General features: G+C 45.7%; 1 protein-coding gene across 4 annotated transcripts; it reads left to right on the top strand.

Annotated features, from left to right (window-relative positions):
• Positions 1–314: 314 nt before the first annotated feature.
• On the top strand, positions 315–12,823 carry LOC115179314 (ETS translocation variant 5). 4 transcript variants are annotated; one of them, XM_029740719.1, is made up of 11 exons: positions 315–430; positions 1,843–1,981; positions 2,205–2,340; positions 2,971–3,021; positions 5,540–5,666; positions 6,619–6,894; positions 7,510–7,808; positions 8,495–8,623; positions 9,017–9,186; positions 9,462–9,563; positions 9,812–12,823. In XM_029740719.1, the coding sequence occupies exons 2-11, from the start codon at positions 1,934–1,936 to the stop codon at positions 10,052–10,054; spliced, it is 1,581 nt and encodes a 526-aa protein (XP_029596579.1). In that variant the 5' UTR covers positions 315–430; positions 1,843–1,933; the 3' UTR covers positions 10,055–12,823. The 4 variants fall into 4 exon arrangements, with proteins under 4 accessions (XP_029596579.1, XP_029596577.1, XP_029596578.1 ...); XM_029740717.1 differs by having other exon boundaries at positions 9,462–9,569; XM_029740718.1 differs by having other exon boundaries at positions 2,202–2,340.
• The last annotated feature ends 12,447 nt before the right edge of the window (positions 12,824–25,270 follow it).

Here is a 25,270-nt window from a genome sequence, read left to right as displayed (position 1 = left end):
CAACTTTGTAACAAAACATTGTATCTGGTTGTTGTGTGAATGTACTCGAGTTATATGTTTCAAGATGTCAGTATCTGTTTCTACTGTAACTTTTTCGTTTCCACCCCGTGTCTGGCCGTCAGACGTGAATGAAAAGCAGTCATTCATAAAAACAGGACAAGCTCGCTCACCATTGGTCACTGGGGTCCAAAGAGCTCTCTGAACGTCAATTGGCCAGTCACTTGAATGGCATTGTGTAACAACCAATTGGCGTGTATTATGGAGTCCTCTATTTTGGCTTCAGGGAAAACCAGACGATTCCATTCAGAAATCCACAGTCAAGCTTTGTGTGAGAAGAGCATAGACGACAATCCTGAAAGAACGTTTGCAACAGCGTGGAGTGAAACAGAACTTATTTTCAACATTGCAAAGGAATTAAATCTTCGCAAATGTGAGTTTAACATCAAACTATCAACCGCAACAAAAAGATGCGTATAAGGTTTTTGCGTTAGTTTATTTCTAGCGCCTGTAATAATGCATTTACTCTGACCGACTTGCATCCGTAGAATGCAAGCGCTCTGCCAAGCATTTTCTATCTGTCTGGTGAGGGGGGGCAGAAATGTGAACGCCATTTTATATGTATCTTAATTTGGCAACCATTTTCTTATTTGTAGTCAAATGTTTTTACAGTACTTTGACGTGAGAATGTTTAGGTTGCAGTATTTTGACTTGCTACTGCGCATGCAGCATCTTCATAGATGATTCTAACATTTATGAATGGAAGGTTCGACCCCCCTTAACTCGGGGATCAAATTTCACTTCATTGAGAAAAACAAGCTGGGGCCATGAGAGGGGGATAGGAAACGGTAGAGGGAGGAGGGACTGGGGTGGGGAGTTTAGCTACTTCTTCAACTGGCTCAGATTTTCTTTGCTGAGATTAACCCTCTCCTACCCTGCTGCCCTGAATAAATAACTTTATCCAATACTTGTCAAATAATGCTGAAATGTGATCTATAATGTTTTTGATTCAGATTATTGCATGTATATGTTTCATATGTTCTATTATAAAGATAGTTTATCCAATTTTGACATATCAAGGACTACTAAACTCAATACCCTGATTTGCATCCTATTTTTGAAGACTTATTCAAAACAGCTCCCTCCTAGTCCTTGTACTTATTGTAATGTCAACAGTCATCTCCAGATAGTGTGCCTTGCTGCCTTGCTTATGTAAGAACTTTGTCCCCAGCGTATTGAGTACATGCTCACTGGCATAGTGTACAGCCCACCAGCACTACGGTGCAGGGAGGATTACGCAAAAAAACAACACAAAACACCCAATACAGAGGAAAGGAACAACTGTCTTATCCTGAAGGCAGGCTGGCACTATGCCCTAGTGCCTACTTTAGACCAGGACCCATAGGGCATAGTGCACTACTTTAGGGCATAGTGCACTATTTTAGACCATAGGTCATAGTACACTACTTTAGACCATAGGGCATAGTACACTACTTTAGACCATAGGGCATAGTACACTACTTTAGACCATAGGGCATAGTACACTACTTTAGACCATAGGGCATAGTACACTACTTTAGACCATAGGGCATACACTACTTTAGACCATAGGGCATAGTGCACTACTTTAGACCAGAATCCACAGGACATAGTGCACTACTTTAGACCAGAATCCACAGGACATAGTGCACTACTTTAGACCAGTACCCATAGGACATAGTGCACTATACAGGGAATAGGTTAGGTTGCCATTTGGGAAACATCCTATGTCTGTGTTGACGTTAGATGACAGGTGATTTGGGTATAAGCTACTGACCAGGGGGCACACTTCTCTGCTCTCCACAGAAAGAACAGACAGACGGACCAGTGTCTCCTGCTGCTACAGTCAGCCCCTCCTCCAACTTCAGTCCAGAGGCCGTCAAGATATTCAGGCAACATGGATGGATTTTATGACCAGCAAGTCCCTTTCATGGCCCCCTCTAGTGTGAGTATTTGGACTACTCTCTGGATGTTCTCTGATAGTTTTTCCACATAGGATTTTGATCAAAGCACTAATCTGAAACTTTTCATAGTGGATTAAGATAACGATTACTTTTTAGCATAAATGGATGCTCAGGGATCTTTGATACCAATCATGTTTAGGCTAATCTTTGTTCACACCAATGCAATCACTAATGTTGTAGGTGTTTTAAACATTGTTCTAGCAGAATTGTCATGTGGAAGAACCAGTGAACATGCCATTTAACGAGCGGAAGAGAAAGTTTGTTGACACTGAGCTCGCCCAGGACACAGAAGATCTCTTTCAAGACCTCATGCAACTTCAAGAGACATGGATTGCAGAAGGTGAGTTCTGCTCTTGTATTTCAGTAGGTTTTCAATCTTGCATCATGCTCATTGTTTTTATTAACATCAGTGGTTTACCGGAGGCTATTGAATCAGGGAATACTGGAAAATAGGTTGTTATTTAGAACTTTATACGACTTCCTCTTTTTAACAAGTGTATCATAAATATTTACTGTATTTTTGACTGTACTGCATCATAAATATTTACTGTATTTTTGACTGTACTGCATCATAAATATTTACTGTATTTTTGACTGTACTGCATCATAAATATTTACTGTATTTTTGACTCTACTGCATCAAGTGCATCATATATATTTACCGTATTTTTGACTGTACTGCATCATAAATATTTACTGTATTTTTGACTGTACTGCATCATAAATATTTACTGTTTTTTTGACTGTACTGTATCAAGTGCATTATATATATTTACTGTATTTTTGACTGTACTGCATCATAAATATTTACTGTATTTTTGACTGTACTGCATCATAAATATTTACCGTATTTTTGACTGTACTGTATCAAGTGCATTATATTTGTTCTATTAAGCATATTAAAGTGACTCAGCCACGTGGCATGCTGTCCATAAGTTAGTCATTTAACTCTCTCTGTCCCCTCTTTCAGCTCAGGTGCCTGATGACGAACAGTTTGTCCCAGATTTCCAGTCGGATAACCGTAAGTACCAACCAATTAAATATTTACGTATGTGTGTTACAAAGGGGAATCGACAGCGTCTGCTCCTGCATAGCTGTGCATTTCCTAATTCATCCTTTAATTCCCAGACATGGTCTTTGACACAACATACAAGCACAACAAGGAGATGTACTGGTTTTCCAACACCAGTCTTATCCAGTTGGCATATTAACTCAGCGCGTCACTAGTCAGTGAGTGTATTTTATGGGTACGTGGTTAGGGCTTTCAGGTTGCCTATGTAGGCTGAGGACTAACATTATCCACAGATTTGTGTCGTCGAAAGCAGAAATCCAATTGATGTCATTGAGCCCTGATTAAACCAACCTCCGCTCGCCCTGCCGTTGACCTACTTCTGCCCTGTAGCCAATCAGTGCCCTCAATGCACACCTTGCTTTTTTGTTACTTTTTATTTTTATTTTGTTATGTGTTTTTTTTAAAGCTGCATTGTTGGTTAAGGGCTTGTAAGTAAGCATTTCGCTGTAAGGTCTATAGCTGTTGTATTCGGCGCATGTGACATACAATTTGATTTGATTATTGGATTGTAGGGATTTGTGTTCAAACAAAGCGCAGAAATAATAGGGCTACCTCAGAATAAGACGTTACTCACTTGGTGGAAATCAAGAATCTTGTGGTTTTATACCAGAAATCCCTCAGCTTTCCTCTTTGATAGTCAACCCGGATGAGGAAAATCCTATTCTCTGATCTCTGCCCAGAACCACCACATTAACATCAGAGGAAATAAAGAGAGAACGGTTTGAAACGGGGAGATTTTCTGTTGCATTAAGAGTTTTGCTACGGTGGGCCTTACTTAACATGACCCAGGTGCACCATAGCAGCCTGGGATGGCCTTCCATGGAGGCCCAACCGACCAACCACAGCTCTTGGCTGCTAGGATGGGCTACGTTCCAATCCAAGCCCACAGAACCCTCATGCTGTTTGCTTTGTACTCATCTCCTCTCCTCTTTCTCTGTTTAGAATAATATATGCATGAGGTTTGAATGGAAGCCTTTGATTGGGCTCCAGACGGAGCTGTAGGCCTGGTGTAGTTGTAGGCCTGGTGTAGTTGCAGGCCTGGTGTAGTTGCAGGCCTGGTGTAGTTGCAGGCCTGGCAGGCCTGGTGTAGTTGCAGGCCTGGTGTAGTTGCAGGCCTGGTGTAGTTGCAGGCCTGGTGTAGTTGCAGGCCTGGTGTAGTTGCAGGCCTGGGTTTAAAGATGTGAATGATCCTGTGGAGGAAGAAAGAGTGTTTTTAGAGGCCTGGTATTGCCTTGTTTCCCTGTAATGTTGTATTTCATCGTTGCGGATGCAGCTAGTGACATTTTGAATGCAGTGTGTACACACTGAGGGAATTGTGCTGTGGCACAGCCGGGTGATTGTTGTGTTTGCTGAAGAGTCTGAGTGTGTGTGCGGCGACGGGGTTGGCATGACGCTCCCTAGTTTGGCACGCTCCCAGTTGGGTCTCACAGACCCTTCATTCAGCAGTCCTCTCTCGTGTGTGTGTGTGTGTGTGTGTGTGGACTCTGCAGCTGGGCAAAGGGGCAGTGTCCATAGCGATCAAATGGCATTATGCCATCATCTCCTTAATTTAGCAATGAACTTGGCTGAGAAGTGAGAACACGCTCTTATTAACTACCAGTTAGTGATTTAAAGAAATGTTGCAAGATTTGCCATTTCAAATGATTTGAAATCTGAGATTTAAATGTCTTGTGGCCGCGCTTGAGAGTTGCACTGTGGTTCTGTAACACAGACAGTCCAGTTGTTTGAGGTTTTCTAACTGAAACACAGTGTTTCAGTCATAGATGCTAGGTGTTCAAAACTTTAGCTTATAATGGAGGTCACTATGGACAGAGAGGCCTAACCCCATAACGTGAGTGTGTGTTGACTTCTGCTGGCCCGTGGCTGCGGAAGCTGAATGATGGTCGTTCTGTGGCAGGAAATGGGGAGTTGATGTAGGCACAGACCCAGCCTCTGACAGACCCGGCCTCTGACAGACCCGGCCTCTGACAGACCCGGCCTCTGACAGACCCGGCCTCTGACAGACCCGGCCTCTGATGCCAACACAGCACCCAGTTAAAGTTAGTTACTAACTGGTGGTGGAAGTCAGAGCAGATTGTTCTGGTCTGTGCAATTGAATACAAAGGAATCTTTGTTACTGGTCTGATAGTTGCCTTGGAAACAATGAAAAAACATCTAGTGAAAGTACACTGTTTGTCTTTCAGTGCTGGGTTTATAGTTTTCCCTCCCAAACGGAAGGACAGATTTACAACCTCACCAATTCACTAAACAACAAACATTTGGGAAGTTGTAATTAAAGACAAATCCCAGCATAGGAGACACATTTGATCCTTTTGATAGAAAACTATTTTGCTTCTTATTCCTTAGTGAAGCACATTAAACCAGAATACTGAATAAATATATTCAACGTAGTGACTCTTTTGTGAATCTTTGAAATGACATATATTATGAATTGCAGTTTAATGTTTTCTCCTTTCTTTCTTCAAAGTAATGTTCCATGGACCTCCAGCCAGTAAAGTGAAGCGAGAGTCCAGTGCCTCCAGAGATCTGTCCCCCTGCAGTCAGGAACAACAGAGACTCTCTCTCTACACAGACAAGTGCCTTTACAGCTACAGGTATGTTACAGTACACACTGAGACGGACCAGGTTTTGACACCCCACACAAATTGTACTCTCAGTAGCAAGAGGTATTTACAGTTACAACCAATAAAAGATCATAAAGAGGGTAAAGGCATAATAAAGTTCTCTACTAAGACATTGCTTAATTAGGTAAACCTAAATCAGGTTGATAAGGCCTGAGGGGTGTGTCATATGGCCAATATACGAGTGCCTGGTTACAGCCCTTAGCCGTGGTATATTGGCCATATACCACAAACCCCCGAGGTGCCTTAGTGCTATTATAAAGCACATTTTATTTGTCATATGCGCCGAATACAACAGGTGTAGACCTTACAGTGAAATGTTTACTTACAAGCCCTTAACCAACAATGAAGTTAAGAAAAAGGTGTTACGAAAGTATTTAAAATGAACTGAAGTAAATAATTAATAAATAACAAATAAGAAAAATGTATAAATAATTAAGGAGCAACAATAAAATAACAGTAGCGAGGCTCAGCAGCGAGGCTCTGTACAGGGGGTACAGAGTCAGTGTGCGGAGGGCACATATTGGTCGAGGTAACATGTAGGTAGAGGTAAAGTGACTATGCATAGATAATAAACAGAGAGTAGCAGCAGCATAAAAATGGGGGGGTGGGGTCAATGCAAATAGTCCAGGTAGCCATTTGATTAGCTGTTCAGGAGTCTTATGGCTTGGAGGTAGAAGCCTTTTGGACCTAGACTTGGCTCTCCGGTACCGCTTGCCGTGCTGGTTACCAATGTAATTAGAGCAGTAAAAATAAATGTTGTGGTATACCACGGCTGTTAGCCAATCAGCATTCAGGGCTCCAACCACCCAGTTTATAATGTCAGATAACACACACACATATGTAATGTTAAGGCCACAGAGAGAATACAGCCATACTCTACAGGCCCAAGTTAACCCCTTCCATCCCCCTCCTCCCTCCACAGTGCCAACAACAGGAAGCCACTTGGCATCAATACTTTAACCCCTCCCTCCACACCCGCCTCACCCTGCAGCCCCGCCCCCACCCCAGGGACACACCCCCTACAGAGGCAGATCACGTCCCCTGTCCAGGCGACACACCCCGGCCACAGTCGTCCGACTCACAGGCACAGCCCCTCCCACCACCGGACACTCCCGCCACACCCGAGCCAAAGCCAGCCTTTCGCCGTGCCCCGCCTACCTGTCAATCACTCCGATGCCTCCTACAGCTCAGAACACAGGTGAGTTGGCACCATGTGTTAGCTCAGGTTGGCACCATGTGTTGGCACCATGTGTTAGCTCAGGTTGGCACCATGTGTTAGCTCAGGTTGGCACCATGTGTTAGCTCAGGTTGGCACCATGTGTTAGCTCAGGTTGGCACCATGTGTTAGCTCAGGTTGGCACCATGTGTTAGCTCAGGTTGGCACCATGTGTTAGCTCAGGTTGGCACCATGTGTTAGCTCAGGTTGGCACCATGTGTTAGCTCAGGTTGGCACCATGTGTTGGCTCAGGTTGGCACCATGTGTTGGCACCATGTGTTGGCTCAGGTTGGCACCATGTGTTGGCACCATGTGTTGTCTCAGGTTGGCACCATGTGTTAGCTCAGGTTGGCACCATGTGTTGGCACCATGTGTTGGCTCAGGTTGGCACCATGTGTTGACACCATGCACTGTTTAACCCCATAGCTTGTATATCTTGGTTGTAAAGTCATGATTGGAACCACTGTAGGCTGGGACTCAGCATGCATGTTCAGTGCTACAGTTGAAATCCCATTGTTATATGATTCTCTGGTTTAAGACCCTAATTGACAAATTTGTCCTTATTTTCTCTCTCTGTCTCTCGTTCCCCTTCTCCAGGTTCCAGCGGCAGCTCTCTGAGCCATGTCTGCCTTTCCCTCCGCCTGACGGTGCCACCTGTACCCCTTACCCCCCTCAGCCCCATCACCCCCACCGCGCCCCCCTGTCCCGGGACGGCCGCCCCATCTACCAGCGACACCTGTCAGAGCCCTTGGTCCTCCTCCCTGCTCAGGGCTTCAAGCAGGAGCTGGTGGACCTCCGCTACACCGAGCAGGGGGTCCCCACCATGGGCCCTCCCCGCACCCCATTCCAGGGCCTCTCTATCAAGCAGGAGCCCCGGGATTTCTGCTTTGATCAAGGTGAGCCCTGGGGAATCGCTGGGTGGCGATGGTCTTTGAGGCTCAGTTTCCCACTCATAGATTAGACCTAGTCCTGGAGTTAAAAAAAACATGTTCAATGGAGAATCTCAATAGGAAGTGCTTCTCCTTCCATGCCTAGGCTTAATCTGAGTCCGGACAGGAAGGCCCTAAGGGTTTGGAAGTAGCCCAAGCTGTCCAAGTTGGCTGCTCCTTTGAGAGTCTACTGTACGTGGCTAATAGTACAGCGATGGGGATAAAACAGCATGTTTCAGACTGATGTGGACACAAGTATTAGCCGTAGTGGTTGGGTATGTAGCAGTGTAGCATTCTAAGACTCTCCTAAGCTAAGGTGACCTCATTTCACTCTCCATGTCTAGGCCACTTTCTGTCAGTGATGTAACAGTCAAATCCTCTTAATAAAGTCCCAGCTAAGAAAACCCCAGGGGACTGTTAAGAGACCGTTGGCTGTGTGAGAATGTATGTCTGTCTTCTGCTGGGTATTATGTCATTAGGCTAATGGCTACTTTAAAAAGATAGTGTTGAAAAATTAAGTTAGTAGTAAGAATCTATTCAAAGAAACACTTATTAGTTTTTGTATCTTTCTTTTTGTCTATCTTTCTGGTTTGAAGAGCACGTGTTAAAGAAATATATGTCTAATATTTTCTATTTTCCCTTGTGTCTTACAGAAATGCAGAACTGCCAGTCTTCTTTCAGGAAGTCCGGTAACTTCTACCAAAACAATGATGGTTTGGTCTACGACGGAGAGCCTCATCTGTACAACGACGACACATGTGTGGTTCCAGAGAGACTAGAAGGTAAGACATTCTTCCATAAATTGCTATGAAATACAAGGGCTTGTCTGGCACAATAGAACCCCTGGAATTGTCCCAAAAGTGCAAACCCCATCCATCCAGAATCGAACACTGAAAGTATTTAAAAAGAAACGGATACTATTTGAACCTCTGACTGGTTTGATACAGGGCTTTAGGTGTAAATGGCAGCAGGTAGTGAATTCTGGAATCTGACATCTTCTTGTTATGTCACGGCAGTGTGGCTGCCAGAGGAGACCCAAGGGGCCTTGGACAGAGAAAGCCTGTGTAACATGAGCAGAGCCTCTTATCCTATCCCCACGCTCAGACTGCCAATCACTGGAGTCTTTCACCTGACTGTGACCACGCCACTCCCTCTTTCCCCTTCTGTCCATCCAGGCAAGATCAAGCAGGAGCCCGGAGTGTTCCGTGACGGACCGCCCTACCAGCGCCGAGGTTCCCTGCAGCTCTGGCAGTTCCTGGTCACTCTGCTGGACGACCCGGCCAATGGTCACTTCATCTCCTGGACCGGCCGCGGCATGGAGTTCAAACTCATCGAGCCCGAAGAGGTCAGTTGGCAGTTGGTCAGCAGGCAGTGCTGTGGTCCTAGTGAGTTTAGCGACTTTAGGGCTTCTTGGAGTTTTTCATCATTATGTCTCTGAGTTTAAAGTAAGTAGAGTGTTTCAACAGGTCATGATAATAGTTGTTACGCTGTGCTTACAGGAATAATCACACTAGAAGTGACACTCCAGAAACTAACCAAAGAGCTTGGTGTATGTATCTACAGGTTGATCAGAAGAGTTCACCTTGATTTGAACCTTTTCTCTCTCCTCTCCTATGGCAGGTGGCCCGGCGCTGGGGCCTTCAGAAGAACCGGCCTGCCATGAACTACGACAAGCTGAGCCGCTCTCTACGCTATTACTATGAGAAGGGCATCATGCAGAAGGTAAAGGTAAATTTTTATTTAATTCAAGTCAATTACAATTTTCTGTTTTGGGTCAAATTCAGTGGAGGCTTTATGAATGAATGGAAAACATCACAGTACAATGGAGGGCTACATTGCACCAATAAATAGTACATTGGTTGTATATAAGGACAGGTCAGAAGGTTGGGTTATAAAGTCAAACGTTATTTTCAAACTACTATTGGTTGTGCGCTGAACGACTGTTTAACTTCCTCTTTGGGTGGGATCAGGTGGCTGGAGAGAGGTACGTGTACAAGTTTACGTGTGACCCCGAGGCGCTCTTCTCCATGGCCTTCCCTGACAACCAGAGGCCCAGCCTGAAGCAGGACCCGGACTGCCTGCCGCCGTCTGCGGGGGAGGATGACACCACCGTGCCCCTGGCCCACTACGAGGATGGCTGTGGCTCCTACCTGGCCGACGGAGGGGAGCGGGGCGTCTCGTTACTGGGCTTCCCTGATAACTACTCCTTCTGAATGTTCTGACCAATGACGGAATAAAGACAGCTGTCATCTGGTACCCTGCCACACCCCTACCCTACCCCAAACTCTCGTCCCCTAATTACACACCACTACCCTACCCCTAGTCCCCTAACTATACACTCCTACCCTACTCCTCGTCCCCTAACTATACACTCCTACCCTACTCCTCATCCCCTAACTATACACTCCTACCCTACTCCTCGTCCCCTAATTACACACCACTACCCTACCCCTAGTCCCCTAACTATACACTCCTACGCTACTCCTAGTCCCCTAACTATACACTCCTACCCTACTCCTAGTCCCCTAACTAAACACCCAGAGCCCAAACCCTAGTCCCCTAACTACACACCACTACCCTACCCCACATCCCCTAACTACACACCCAGAGCCCAAACCCTAGTCCCCTAACTACACACCCAGAGCCCAAACCCTAGTCCCCTAACTACACACCCAGAGCCCAAACCCTAGTCCCCTAACTACACACCCAGTGCCCAAACCCTAGTCCCCTAACTACACACCCAGAGCCCAAACCCTAGTCCCCTAACTACACACCCAGAGCCCAAACCCTAGTCCCCTAACTACACACCCAGAGCCCAAACCCTAGTCCCCTAACTACACACCCAGAGCCCAAACCCTAGTCCCCTAACTACACACCCAGAGCCCAAACCCTAGTCCCCTAACTACACACCCAGTGCCCAAACCCTAGTCCCCTAACTACACACCCAGAGCCCAAACCCTAGTCCCCTAACTACACACCCAGTGCCCAAACCCTAGTCCCCTAACTACACACCCAGAGCCCAAACCCTAGTCCCCTAACTACACACCCAGAGCCCAAACCCTAGTCCCCTAACTACACACCCAGAGCCCAAACCCTAGTCCCCTAACTACACACCCAGTGCCCAAACCCTAGTCCCCTAACTACACACCCAGAGCCCAAACCCTAGTCCCCTAACTACACACCCAGAGCCCAAACCCTAGTCCCCTAACTACACACCCAGAGCCCAAACCCTAGTCCCCTAACTACACACCCAGTGCCCAAACCCTAGTCCCCTAACTACACACCCAGAGCCCAAACCCTAGTCCCCTAACTACACACCCAGTGCCCAAGCTGCTGAGCGGATTTGGAGCTCTCTAACCCCCCTCCCCTACTCCTATGCCAAACTAAGCTCCTCTTGCCAGTCTTGAGATTACCCTCCCCAAGTCCCAAGGAAAAAACCAGTCAAACCTGAGACGGCCATCTTGCTTCTTCTTTGCCCTCTGTTATCAAACTGAATTGTGGCGAAAGGTGTGCGGTCCACATCCTCATCAACATAAACTGAACTGAGTGATCTCCCTTACGGGGGTTGAGCGAGGACACGGTTCACCTGATTATAACGGGACTCAAGTAATGGACACAAGTGTGCCAGGATTGTAGCCAATAGCCATGCAGTTTCCACAATCTGCTAGCCAATAGCCATGCAGTTTCCACAATCTGCTAGGTACGAGTATGACAAATAATGGCGAGGATATAAAACATTGCCCTTTTGATACAGCAATCGTTTTATGGCTTGATCCCAAACAGAGTAGTACACTCGACACGCGCACAGGGCTTCACCTTGGAGAGAAACTACGACTCCAATGAACCTTAGTACTACAGGTGGTGATGTAACTCTGTATGCAATGAATGGGCCAAACACACAGGCAACCGACTGTTCTTATTAATCCATAATACATCGTACGACTATAAAGAAGCTGGGACACGAATACCCCTGAGCAAGTTGCGTTGGCTGGCATGCCCACTCATTAAAAACACCAACACACTGAAATCCAATCTGAAATGGGAGAGGTGGACTCAGGACTCGCTAGCTCAGCATTCTCTTCAGACTCGGGGAATTGTTTTTTTTCTCTCACCCAAAAATGTAAAACCTTTATGATGCTGTTTTACTCCTGATGTTGGCGTGTCCTACCAGATGTATCTTTCCTTGACGTTTTGTTTAGCTCTTTCATTTGACTCATTTTGTCGTAACATGTAAAAGGGACACATACAAAACAGTATTTTTCCTGAAGCGTTGACTTCCTATTAAAACGTGTGTATTGAAAATACATGTTTATGTACTATGATGACAAAAGTACTGCGACTGTCACGCAGTCCCTTCTCCAAAAACTATAACTGCAATAGTAAGCTAAACAGGGGGGGCTCTACTCTTCGCATTGTTTTCTCACAGAAAGCTGTACCAACCTGTTGCTGTACCATTCAAAAGTTTTCTGCTTTTTGTATAGTTTATCGGGGAGTATATGAAACAAACATCTAAAATGTAAATGTATATATGAATATATTTTTGCAAAGTCATTTGTTTTGACATTGTACACGCTGGAATGTTTGGCCTGGTATCTGGTTTGCATCCTTTAATTCTTGTCATGATGTTACGGTGTCCATATTAGGACACATCCCTAGTCTCCGCAGGAGTTGTCTGTCAAGTCCTGCAAAGACTGAGGCTGTCCTAATATGGACACCGTATTAAGGCAGTGGGTTGAAGCCTAGAAAGACCTCCCTGTTGACTGAGTGGTGGGCTGTGTCGGCGTCACACGTGTACCAGTATATTTTGATATGATTCTGTCTACATGTGGGTTGGGGGGTGTCTTGTCCACGATGTTGAGTTTTGCTGGCACTTATACAAGTGACAACCCCCCCCCATTTCCCCACAAATACAATGTGTGCCTTCCACTGCTTTTGGTTGATTTTCTATACTGGATACAATAAACTATACTTTCTGCTTCAAAGTGTTATATTGAGTCTCTTCCTATTCTGACCAACCAATCTAGCTTTCGTGTTACTGTGGTTCAAGTTGAGTTGGTCTTTTTGATTGAATTCCACTTCTTTTGAATGTGGAACAATATACAACATCTGACACATTCCTGATTTCAGGATATAGTATTACAATAGTCCTATGAAGAACAGGCAATAAGATGTGGCCTTTAGAATGGCACCTGTACTTCAAATCAAATGTATTTATAAAGCCCTTCTTACATCAACTGATGTCTCAAAGTGCTGTACAGAAACCCAGCCTAAAACCCCAAACAGTAAGCAATGCAGGTGTAGAAGCACGGTGGCTAGGAAAAACTCCCGAGAAAGGCCAGAACCTAGGAAGAAACCTAGAGAGGAACCAGGCTATGAGGGGTGGCCAGTCCTCTTCTGGCTGTGCCGGGTGGAGATTATAACAGAACATGTTCAAATGTTCATAGATGACCAGCAGGGTCAAATAATAAAGTGGATGTCGAGGGTGCAACAGGTTAACACCTCAGGATTAATGTCAGTTGGCTTTTCGTAGCCGATCATTCAGAGTATCTCTACCACTCCTGCTGTCTTTTGAGAGTTGAAAACAGTAGGTCTGGGACAGGTAGCACATCCGGTGAACAGGTCAGGGTTCCGTAGCCGCAGGCAGAACAGTTGAAACTGGAGCAGCAGCACGGCCAGGTGGACTGGGGACAGCAAGGAGTCATCAGGCCAGGTAGTCCTGAGGCATGGTCCTAGGGCTCAGGTCCTCCGAGAGAAAGAAAGAAAGAGAAAATGAGAGAGAATTAGAGAGCATACTTAAATTCACACAGGACACCGGATAAGACAGGAGAAATAGTCCAGATATAACAGATTGACCCTAGCACCCCAACACATAAACTACTGCAGCATAAATACTGGAGACTGAGACAGGAGGGGTCGGGAGACACTGTGGCCCATCCGACGATACCCCCGGACAGGGCCAAACAGGCAGGATATAACCCCACCCACTTTGCCAAAGCACAGCCCCCACACCACCAGAGGGATATGTTTAAACACCAACTTACCATCCTGAGACAAGGCTGAGTATAGCCCACAAAGATCTCCGCCACGGCACAACCCAAGGGGGGGGCGCCAACCCAGACAGGATGATCACGTCAGCGACTCAACCCACTCAAGTGACGCACCCCTCCTAGGGACGGCATGGAAGAGCACCAGTAAGCCAGTAAGCCTTGTTCACCCTGCAGGTTTTAATGGTCAAAATAGTTGGTTCTTCTAATCTGTTTTGGAATACTGACTGTCCAAACAGCAAGTTACAAATCCGATCAAATCGATCAAAACCTCAGGATAAGATGATCCAACTTTATAAACAAGTCCCTTTTAGGCAAGCCACAGCAGTCAACTAGTTCAGGGTTTCCCAATCTCGGTCCTAGACAAACAAAAACGTTTCAGAAACCTCTGTGTGACATTGAAATGTAGCGAATGTAATTGAAACTCCTGTGCGCAAACAACACATCTAAATTAAGCCGGCATACATGTTCAATGGATGTGATCTCCGGTAAATCCTTTCTATCAGATTTACTGAAAGGAGGACGAGAGAGGCCTTATACACGTGTCTAAAAGGCGTGTATTAGGAGTCAAGTGTGGAATTTCCGCGAGTAGGACAGTCAATGTGTTGGTAATAATTCTGAAGCACGAACCTCAAATTACCTTTGTTAATGTCCCTTGCAACAATGAACTCTGCCTCCGGGTATGCGGTCTCCAGTTTGTACAGGGTCCAATGAAAATATTTGAGAGCATTTTTGGTGTCGGTTTGGGGCAGGATGTATACAGCCATGGCGATAATTGACTCTGTACTGGTACCCAGTGTATATAGCTATCATTGACTCGGTAAGCTATCATTGACTCGGTACTGGTACCCGTGTATATAGCTATCATTGACTCGGTAAGCTATCATTGACTCGGTACTGGTACCCGGTGTATATAGCTATCATTGACTCGGTACTGGTACCCAGTGTATATAGCTATCATTGACTCGGTACTGGTACCCGGTGTATATAGCTATCATTGACTCGGTACTGGTACCCGGTGTATATAGCTATCATTGACTCGGTACTGGTACCCGGTGTATATAGCTATCATTGACTCGGTACTGGTACCCGGTGTATATAGCTATCATTGACTTGGTAAGCTATCATTGACTCGGTACTGGTACCCGGTGTATATAGCTATCATTGACTTGGTAAGCTATCATTGACTCGGTACTGGTACCCGGTGTATATAGCTATCATTGACTTGGTAAGCTATCATTGACTCGGTACTGGTACCCGGTGTATATAGCTATCATTGACTCGGTACTGGTACCCGGTGTATATAGCTATCATTGACTCGGTACTGGTACCCGGTGTATATAGCTATCATTGACTCGGTACTGGTACCCGGTGTATATAGCCAAGCTATAGTAAGTAAGAATTTCACTGTTATTCTACACCTGTTGTTTACGAAGCATGTGACAATTAAAATTTGATTTGATTTATAGATTTTAAGTTTGTTCACAGACTATATTTAACACCAAGGAAAACTTTTATGATTAAATTGGTCCCAACTCCAAACTGTTCACCATTTCCCCTAAATCAAGTAAGCACATTCCTTCATACGATCTGGGAATGCCCTGCAGTTAAATGCTTTTGGTGCAAAGTTTCAACATTTATTTTGAAGTGGATGAATTGAAATATTCAATGCTTTCCGTCTATTATGTTATTTAACTATGATAGGCCCTCGAATCTATCAATCACTCAGAGAACATTACTGCTGGCAGGCAGCACTGAAAAGCATGTTTTCCGGGTGGGGAGGGAGGATGCGGGTGGATGGGGACTGAGGGGGGAAATGGGATGGGGTTATCTTTGTATGCATATATTTGATTGTTTTTGTACCTGTAACCACTCTGAAAGAGAAAAATGACAAAACTGAATAAAAAGTTGGTCAACTTGTTTGTTTGTCAGTTAGGGGGTGCAGGGTGAATACGGGTCTGTCATATGGTAATCTGGTAAAAAGACAATTTGACTTTTGCTCAGTACATTGTTGTCACTAAGGAAATGTATAAGTGCTGTTAATGATAATGCAGAAGATTTTACCAAGGTTGCTATTGACGCATATTCCACAGTAGTTACTGGGGTCAAATTTGTCTCCACTTTTGTAGATTGGGGTGATCAGTCCATGGTTCCAAATATTGGGGAAGATGCCAGAGCTGAGGATGATGTTAAATAGTTTAAGTTTAGCCAATTGGAATTTATGGTCTGTATATTATATCATTTCATTTAGGATACCATCAACCCCACAGGCCTTTTTGGTTGGAGGGTTTCTATTTTGTTCTGTAGTTCATTCAAGGTAATTGGAGAATCCAGTGTGTTCTGGTAGTCTTTAAATAGTTGATTCTAAGATTTGTAATTGATCATGTATATGTTTTTGCTGTTTGTTCTTTGTTATAGGGCCAAAATATTGGAGAAGGGGTTTATCCATACATCTCCGTTTTGGATAGATAACTCTTCGTGTTGTTTGTTTAGTGTTTTCCAATTTTCCCAGAAGTGGTTAGATTCTATGGATTCTTCAGTTACATTGAGCTGGTTTCTGACGTGCTGTTCCTTCTTTTTCCGTAGTGTATTTTAGCTCTACAGACCAACCCTCATCACCCACCTCTCTGTCCTACCTAACCCCAGCCAGAGCCATATACGTGGTCAGAGCTATGCCAGGTCAGGGCTTCAGTTGACTCCGCTGAGATAGTGGCCCTATTTTGAAGCGGATTAGCTATCGAGGGAAAGGCTGGTGCTGAGGACTGTGTATAGGGTTGCAAATGGATGGTATATTACTGGAAACGTTTACCAGTAAACTACCAGAATTTTGGCAGCTTTTAAGTTTTTTATTTTATAAGATGAAATTTAGTGGCCTTTTGGGGTACTTCAGATTATCACAGGTGTCTGTAATTATCTCTGGCCCTCTGTGTGGCTTATCACATGTAAAATAATCAATTCAGATGATACCAACAAAAAATATGACAAAGCTGTTGTCACGATTGTCGTCGAAGGAGGACCAAGGCGCAGCGGAAGTGTGGATACTCATGTTTATTACTGATAAAAACATGTAAAGTATCCACTTGAGAAGAAACAAAACAACAAATACTCACAATGTGACGTGTAGCAGGCTAAACCAAACAAAGCAGTGCTCACAACAATTCCCCACAACCCCAAAGACAAACACACACACCTATATAGGACTTCCAATCAAAGGCAACTATACACACCTGCCTTCAATTGGAAGTCCCAATCATCCACCCAACATTTAACAAACACAAACCCCCTGCCACATCCTGACCTAGACAAAGCAATACGCCCTCTGCTGGTCAGGACGTGACAGTACCCCCCCCTCAAGGTGCAGACTCCAGGATGCACCTAAAAAGAAAAACACAACAAAATCCCCAATACCCCAACAAAAACCAACAAACAATAACCCCTAAACCATACGGGAGGGAAGGGAGGGTGGCTGCCGTCACCGACGGCACTGTGCTACACCCTCCCTCCCCAACCCACCTATCCTGGAGGTGGCTCCGGTTCTGGCCGTTCCAGGCAGTCGGGCCACTCTGGCAGTTCGGGGCAGTCGGGGCAGTCTGGCAGCTTGGGGCAGTCTGGCAACTCGGGACGGTCTGGGCAGTCTGGCAACTCGGGACAGTCTGGGCAGTCTGGCAACTCGGGACAGTCTGGGCAGTCTGGCAACTCGGGACAGTCTGGGCAGTCTGGCCACTCCCACTCCGGCAGTTCAGGGCAGTCTGGCCACTCCGGCAGTTCAGGGCAGTCTGGCCACTCCGGCAGTTCAGGGCAGTCTGGCCACTCCGGCAGTTCAGGGCAGTCTGGCCACCCCGGCAGTTCAGGGCAGTCTGGCCACTCCGGCAGTTCAGGGCAGTCTGGCCACTCCGGCAGTTCAGGGCAGTCTGGCCACTCCGGCAGTTCAGGGCAGTCTGGCCACTCCGGCAGTTCAGGGCAGTCTGGCCACTCCGGCAGTTCAGGGCAGTCTGGCCACTCCGGCAGTTCAGGGCAGTCTGGCCACTCCGGCAGTTCAGGGCAGTCTGGCCACTCCGGCAGTTCAGCGCAGTCTGGCCACTCCGGCAGTTCAGCGCAGTCTGGCCACTCCGGCAGTTCAGCGCAGTCTGGCCACTCCGGCAGTTCAGCGCAGTCTGGCCACTCCGGCAGTTCAGCGCAGTCTGGCCACTCCGGCAGTTCAGCGCAGTCTGACCTCTGGCGGGGCACTTCTGACGACTGTTGACTGGCGGGCAGCTCTGACGACTGTTGACTGGCGGGCAGCTCTGACGACTGTTGACTGGCGGGCAGCTCTGGTGACTGGTTGACTGGCGGGCAGCTCTGACGACTGTTGACTGGCGGGCAGCTCTGACGACTGTTGACTGGCGGGCAGCTCTGACGACTGTTGACTGGCGGGCAGCTCTGACGGCGGTTGACTGGCGGGCAGCTCTGACGACTGTTGACTGGCGGGCAGCTCTGGTGATGGTTGACTGGCGGGCAGCTCTGACGACTGTTGACTGGCGGGCAGCTCTGACGACTGTTGACTGGCGGGCAGCTCTGACGACTGTTGACTGGCGGGCAGCTCTGACGATTGTTGACTGGCGGGCAGCTCTGGCGACTGTTGACTGGCGGGCAGCTCCGACGACTGTTGACTGGCGGGCAGCTCCGTCACACAGCCCTTGTGCCCCCCCCCTAAAAAATTATTGGGGGTGCCTCTCGGTCTCCCAGTCCTTGCCAGCCTTCTTCCGCTGCTTGGTCCTGTGTTGGTGGGGAATTCTGTCACCGAATATGTCATACTTGTCGTTGAATATGTCGTATGGGAGATAGAAGGACCAAGGCGCAGCGGGATTGTGGACACTCATGTTTATTACTGATAAAAACATGTAAAGTATCCACTTGAGAAAAAACAAAACAACAAACAATACTCACAATGTGCCGTGTGGCAGGCTAAACCAAACAAAGCAGTGCTCACAACAATTCCCCACAACCCCAAAGACAAACACACACACCTATATAGGACTTCCAATCAAAGGCAACTATACACACCTGCCTTCAATTGGAAGTCCCAATCATCCACCCAACATTTAACAAACACAAACCCCCTGCCACATCCTGACCTAGACAAAGCAATACGCCCTCTGCTGGTCAGGACGTGACAGCTGTAAAGCATTGTCCTAAATATAAACCATAGTGGATACCATTTGTGTTTAATATGAGGGTTTCAGCATAAAATATCCTTTAAAAAAAATTTCCACACTTTTATTTATTTAGCTATGTTCATATGTCTTTGTAATAAATATTTTGCACCAAACTGGTGGCAGTTGTGAAAAAAAGTCAGTAGTTGGTTGAGTTACAGTTGTTAAAAATACTGTTGATAAGATGCTTTTCTCATTAATTAGACTAAATGCTTTTGAACCATATGGTCTATCCACTAAAAACTCAATGACAATATGGACACAGATATATAAAAAAAACGAATACGATATATGTATGCATTTTTTTAAAGTTATTCAAGTATAAATTACCCAAATTACCATAACCTGTTAATTACCAAAATTACTGAAGATTATTTTAACCTTGGTAAATTACCAGTAGATTTACAACCCGAACTGTGGAGAAATGAGGGTAGAGTTATGAGCTCTGGAGGGAGAGGGTAGAGTTGTGGTGTTCAGTAGGGAGAGGGTAGAGTTGTGTTGTTCATTAGGGAGAGGGTAGAGTTGTGGTGTTCAGTAGGGAGAGGGTAGAGTTGTGGTGTTCAGTAGGGAGAGGGTAGAGTTGTGTTGTTCAGTAGGGAGAGGGTAGAGTTGTGTTGTTCAGTAGAGAGAGGGTAGAGTTGTGTTGTTCAGTAGAGAGAGGGTAGAGTTGTGGTGTTCAGTAGGGAGAGGGTAGAGTTGTGTTGTTCAGTAGGGAGAGGGTAGAGTTCTGGTGTTCAGTAGGGAGAGGGTAGAGTTGTGTTGTTCAGTAGGGAAAGGGTAGAGTTGTGTTGTTCAGTAGGGAGAGGGTAGAGTTATGAGCTCTGGAGGGAGAGGGTAGAGTTGTGTTGTTCAGTAGAGAGAGGGTAGAGTTGTGTTGTTCATTAGGGAGAGGGTAGAGTTGTGTTGTTCATTAGGGAGAGGGTAGAGTTGTGTTGTTCAGTAGGGAGAGGGTAGAGTTGTGTTGTTCAGTAGGGAGAGGGTAGAGTTGTGTTGTTCAGTAGGGAGAGGGTAGAGTTGTGTTGTTCAGTAGGGAGAGGGTAGAGTTGTGGTGTTCAGTAGGAGAGGGTAGAGTTGTGTTGTTCAGTAGGGAGAGGGTAGAGTTGTGTTGTTCAGTAGGGAGAGGGTAGAGTTGTGTTGTTCAGTAGGGAGAGGGTAGAGTTGTGTTGTTCAGTAGGGAGAGGGTAGAGTTGTGGTGTTCAGTAGAGAGATGGTAGAGTTATGAGCTCTGGAGGGAGAGGGTAGAGTTGTGGTGTTCAGTAGGGAGAGGGTAGAGTTGTGTTGTTCATTAGGGAGAGGGTAGAGTTGTGTTGTTCAGTAGGGAGAGGGTAGAGTTGTGTTGTTCAGTAGGGAGAGGGTAGAGTTGTGTTGTTCAGTAGGGAGAGGGTAGAGTTGTGTTGTTCAGTAGGGAGAGGGTAGAGTTGTGGTGTTCAGTAGGGAGAGGGTAGAGTTGTGTTGTTCAGTAGGGAGAGGGTAGAGTTGTGTTGTTCAGTAGGGAGAGGGTAGAGTTGTGTTGTTCAGTAGGGAGAGGGTAGAGTTGTGGTGTTCAGTAGAGAGATGGTAGAGTTATGAGCTCTGGAGGGAGAGGGTAGAGTTGTGGTGTTCAGTAGGGAGTGGGTAGAGTTGTGGTGTTCAGTAGGGAGAGGGTAGAGTTGTGTTGTTCAGTAGGGAGAGGGTAGAGTTGTGTTGTTCAGTAGGGAGAGGGTAGAGTTATGAGCTCTGGAGGGAGAGGGTAGAGTTGTGTTGTTCAGTAGGAGAGGGTAGAGTTGTGTGTTCGTAGGGAGAGGGCAGAGTATGAGCTCTGGGAGGGAGAGGGTAGAGTTGTTGTTCAGTAGAGAGGGAGGGTAGAGTTGTTTGTCAGTAGGGAGAGGGTTAGAGTGTTGTTCAGTAGGAGAGGGTAGAGAGTTGTGGTAGAGGGAGAGGGTGTGTGGTAGGGAGAGGAGAGGGTAGTAGTTATTAGAGGAGTGTGTGGTAGGGAGGGGGAGAGGGTTAGAGTTGTTTTCAGTAGGGAGGAGAGAGGGTAGAGTTGTTTGTTCAGTAGGGAGAGGGTAGATTTTTGTTAGGTAGAGAGGAGAGTGTAGAGATGTGTGGTAGGGAGGGGAGAGGGTAGAGTTGTGTGGTAGGGAGGGAGAGGGATTAGAGTGTGTGGTAGGGAGGGAGAGGGTAGAGATTGGTGGTAGGGAGGGAGAGGGGTAGAGTTGTGTTGTTCAGTAGGGAGAGGGTTAGAGTTTGTGTGGTTAGGGAGGGAAGAGGGTAGAGATGTTGTGGTAGGGAGGGAGAGGGTTAGAGTTGTGTGGTAGGGAGGGAGAGGGTAGAGTTGTGTGGTAGGGAGGGAGAGGGTAGAGGTTGTGTGGTAGGGGAGGGAGAGGGTAGAGTTGTGTGTTCAGTAGGGAGAGGGTAGTAGAGTTGTGTGGAAGGGGAGGGAGAGGGTAGAGATGGGTGGTAGGGAGGGAGAGAGGGTAGAGTTGTGTGGTAGGGAGGGAGAGGGTAGAGTTGTGTGGTAGGGAGGGAGAGGGTAGAGTTGTGTGGTAGGGAGGGAGAGGGTAGAGTTGTGTGGTAGGGAGGGAGAGGGTAGAGTTGTGTGGTAGGGAGGGAGAGGGTAGTAGAGTTGTGTTGTTCAGTAGGGAGGAGAGGTGTAGAGTTGTGTTGTTCAGTAGGAGGAGGGTAGAGTTGTGTGGTAGGGAGGGAGAGGGTAGAGATGTGTGGTAGGAGGGAGAGGGTAGAGTTGTGTGGTTGGGAGGGAGAGGGTTAGAGTTGTGTGGTAGGGAGGGAGAGGGTAGAGTTGTGTTGTTCAGTAGGGAGAGGGTAGAGTTGTGTGGTAGGGAGGGAGAGGGTAGAGATGTGTGGTAGGGAGGGAGAGGGTAGAGTTGTGTTGTTCAGTAGGGAGAGGGTAGAGTTGTGGTGTTCAGTAGGGAGAGGGTAGAGTTGTGTTGTTCAGTAGGGAGAGGGTAGAGTTTGTGTGGTAGGGAGGGAGAGGGTAGAGTGTGTTGTTCCGTAGGGACGAGGGTAGAGTTGTGTTGTTCAGTAGGGAGAGGGTAGAGTTGTGTTGTTCAGTAGGGAGAGGGTAGAGTTGTGTGGTAGGGAGGGAGAGGGTAGAGTTGTGTTGTTCAGTAGGGAGAGGGTAGAGTTGTGGTGTTCAGTAGGGAGAGGGTAGAGTTGTGTTGTTCAGTAGGGAGAGGGTAGAGTTGTGTGGTAGGGAGGGAGAGGGTAGAGTTGTGTTGTTCAGTAGGGAGAGGGTAGAGTTGTGTTGTTCAGTAGGGAGAGGGTAGAGTTGTGTTGTTCAGTAGGGAGAGGGTAGACAGTTCAGTCTCTGGATATCATTGACAGCTCAGTTTCTGGATATCATTGACAGCTCAGTCTCTGGATATCATTGACAGCTCAGTCTCTGGATATCATTGACAGCTCAGTCCAAAATAAATCAGATTAAAATCTGATTAATGTTGTCCTGTACTATATTTACTGTATGATCTTGAGTTGGATCAGCTCGGGATCAGACCTTTTCCTCTGTGAAGATAACACATGGATTTACTGGAGCGGTAGCCTATGACAGGGTTAGCCTGGTGGGACCACCCTGATCACGCTGTTCACCTTTCTATTTCACTTCATATATCAATCATCTTTTAATTAGTGATAATACGTGAAGTGAATGAGAATGGTGAGTGCAGCGATCGGTCTGTTTCCACCAGGCTATGCCAGGGCAAGAGACTGAAATGAGACGTGATATACTCTCTTATTACTAGACAGTGCCACTGTGTGGTTGATTCGTGTACTGCACAGCATTATCATTGGAAACAGGGGCCTTTTAAGTGTGGCATTCCTCATTGTAGGTACCACAGAACCAGAATGAGATTCTATTTGGTAGGTACAATATGTTGCTATGTAAAATATTGATAAAAAAGAATAAAAGCCTACATAGATAATACATGATAAAAAGTTAGCTGAGACAGTTGTTGTAGAACGACTCTTTTATTTTGTAAAAGAAAACTTTTAAGTTACTTCTAGCTTCGCCTTTGACACAATCAACTCGCATTTCACATTATTTTCTTTTCATTCGTTTTAATAAATTAAAATGGTACATTATGCATGCAATATCGCATTAGCCGTTGAGTTGTTCGTCTTCCACAAAAAGTATCAACACAAAATGTCCTTAGAGTTCTGATGAAGCTGCTTGGAAAAGGACAGTTGGAGAATTAGTCACAGCATGAAGCGATGTACACGGTTGCGGTTGCATAGTACATGGAATTTCCTCATTTTAAAACAGCATGCTTTTTGTATTGCACATTACTGAAACTTTTGTATACTGACATTTTTGTATACTGAAACGTTTGTTGTTCCAAGTTGTCCCGTCGAGGATCGTAGTTTTTAATGAGAATGCAAGTATACAGCAAATAGCATTATGTACATGTATGTATTTATTATAAAAATAATCACCAGCAAAGATGTATCTTTTACTTTTTCCTATATTGAGATACATTTTTGACTTTTTCTTATTTTTTGTACATTTTTACCAAAGAAAAAAACATTTAACTGTTTTAATGGTCTGGTCGAGTTTAAACTCATGTTATTTAATCAAATAATGAGAATTGTAATTCAACTTAATTTAGAGGCAAAAATGCAGCCTCTTAATTTCTTACAAGAAGACAAAAGAAGAGTACAGGACACGTGCTTTTTTTCAGATCAGTAACAGAGACCTTTAGAAATTATATCTACACCATTCAAAGAACAAAGGTTTTCTTTCCAGGGCATTCACAGGAAAAAGAGTTGCGGTAAATTTTCATTTCCAGTCAATTGACAAAATCTATTGGAATTCAGTTAATTCATTGTTAATAGAAAAGGAGATCCCCCATTGTTTCAAAAGGGTTAAGACATACTACACCCAGTAGCAGTAATCCAACCTTCAGTTACCAAATCCTCACAGACTGGTCTGGGACTCTGGTGGGACAGAGGGCAATGGGATAGAAAATCCCTCTGATTGTCTCAACAGAGCTGAATCTTAGTTCTGGTTCTTGGTTCTGGTTTTTAATGAACAGTGAGTAACTCCCCATTCAATCGGCCAACACTCACTTTGGCCTGAATCACAATATGACAGAGAAGCATGCTCATAAACAACAGCAGATGTACTTGTATTATTTTTTTTCTCTTCGTTTTGCAGTCTATTGTTTTCAGTCAGTGAACAAACTGGCATAAGAGACATAGATATGAGCAAGGAAATCAACGTGCTCTCTGAAAACAGTCAGTCAGTGCCCTAACCAGACAGCTGGAGCTAAATCATAATTAAGATCCTATCGTTTCAGAGGTTCTTTCTTGTTTTAGAATGTTAAGGCACCACCTGCTGCGGGTGCTACAAATGTCACTACAGTACATCGACTCTATTGGAGGGAATTACACTAAAAGACAGCTATAAGTTAACTCTGCACATCTCTCTAACAATGCCTCAGAATACGCTGCCCCAAGAACTCACTCTCCCAGGATGCACAGGGAGGGACCACCATCTCCATCTTGGTCAAAGCTCCAGTTTAGATGACCTATCCACCGCAGGGAAAACCCTGGTCCTGGAGGGTGGTTGTGTCTCTGTGACCGACCGGGTTCGAACCCGGGCCTCCTGCACGCCAGCAGAGTGTATTAGCCCACTAAACTAAAGCCTAGGCATTGGATCGGTGAGCCAATGCAACTAGTCCCCAAACCACCTTGGGTACAACTGCATGCTTCTCATCTCATCAAAAACATCAAAAACCCACAATTACTGAAGAAAAAATTGTTGCTAGAAATAAACTGACCGAATTAATTTCTTCCATTTCCATGTATTTAAATACCCCAAAAAGTTCAGATGACGCACTCTCAAGTAATTAGACCACCTATTTTGCACCAATGTGTGCTCTCCCTCCTTAAACACCCTCCTCTATTTTACACAGGGATATTAATACCAAAGGGAGAATTACTTTTTCAAGTCAGGGAAAACATGCCAGCTACACAGAGAATCAATGATCATGATGCAAAGGACCCTGGGAAGACACAATCCAACGTTAGTGGAGCAGCATGGATGGTCAACCAATCACGAGGCTGGCCAGAGAGAAACACAGGAAGTAGCATGGACGGTCAATCAATCACGAGGCTGGCCAGAGATGAGGCGAACTCTGATTGTTTGACACCCCTGCTTCTTGTTATAATACCTCTATGAGTCTCTGACACAACCGAA

The sequence above is a fragment of the Salmo trutta genome, chromosome 39 (assembly GCF_901001165.1).
Source record: "Salmo trutta chromosome 39, fSalTru1.1, whole genome shotgun sequence".
Taxonomy (NCBI): Eukaryota; Metazoa; Chordata; class Actinopteri; order Salmoniformes; family Salmonidae; genus Salmo; species Salmo trutta.
The sequence above is the reverse complement of the archived record's forward strand: the minus strand, read 5'-3'. Positions and strand labels throughout refer to the sequence as shown.

Bases quoted from the DNA above. Each gene is read 5' to 3' on its own strand.
- LOC115179314 (XM_029740716.1), top strand. From the start codon at position 1,934: ATGGATGGATTTTATGACCAGCAAGTCCCTTTCATGGCCCCCTCTAGT. The intron at 3,022-5,539 runs GTAAGTACCAAC...CTTTCTTCAAAG, and splicing joins AGATTTCCAGTCGGATAACC to TAATGTTCCATGGACCTCCA. The intron at 9,187-9,461 runs GTCAGTTGGCAG...CTCCTATGGCAG, and splicing joins AACTCATCGAGCCCGAAGAG to GTGGCCCGGCGCTGGGGCCT.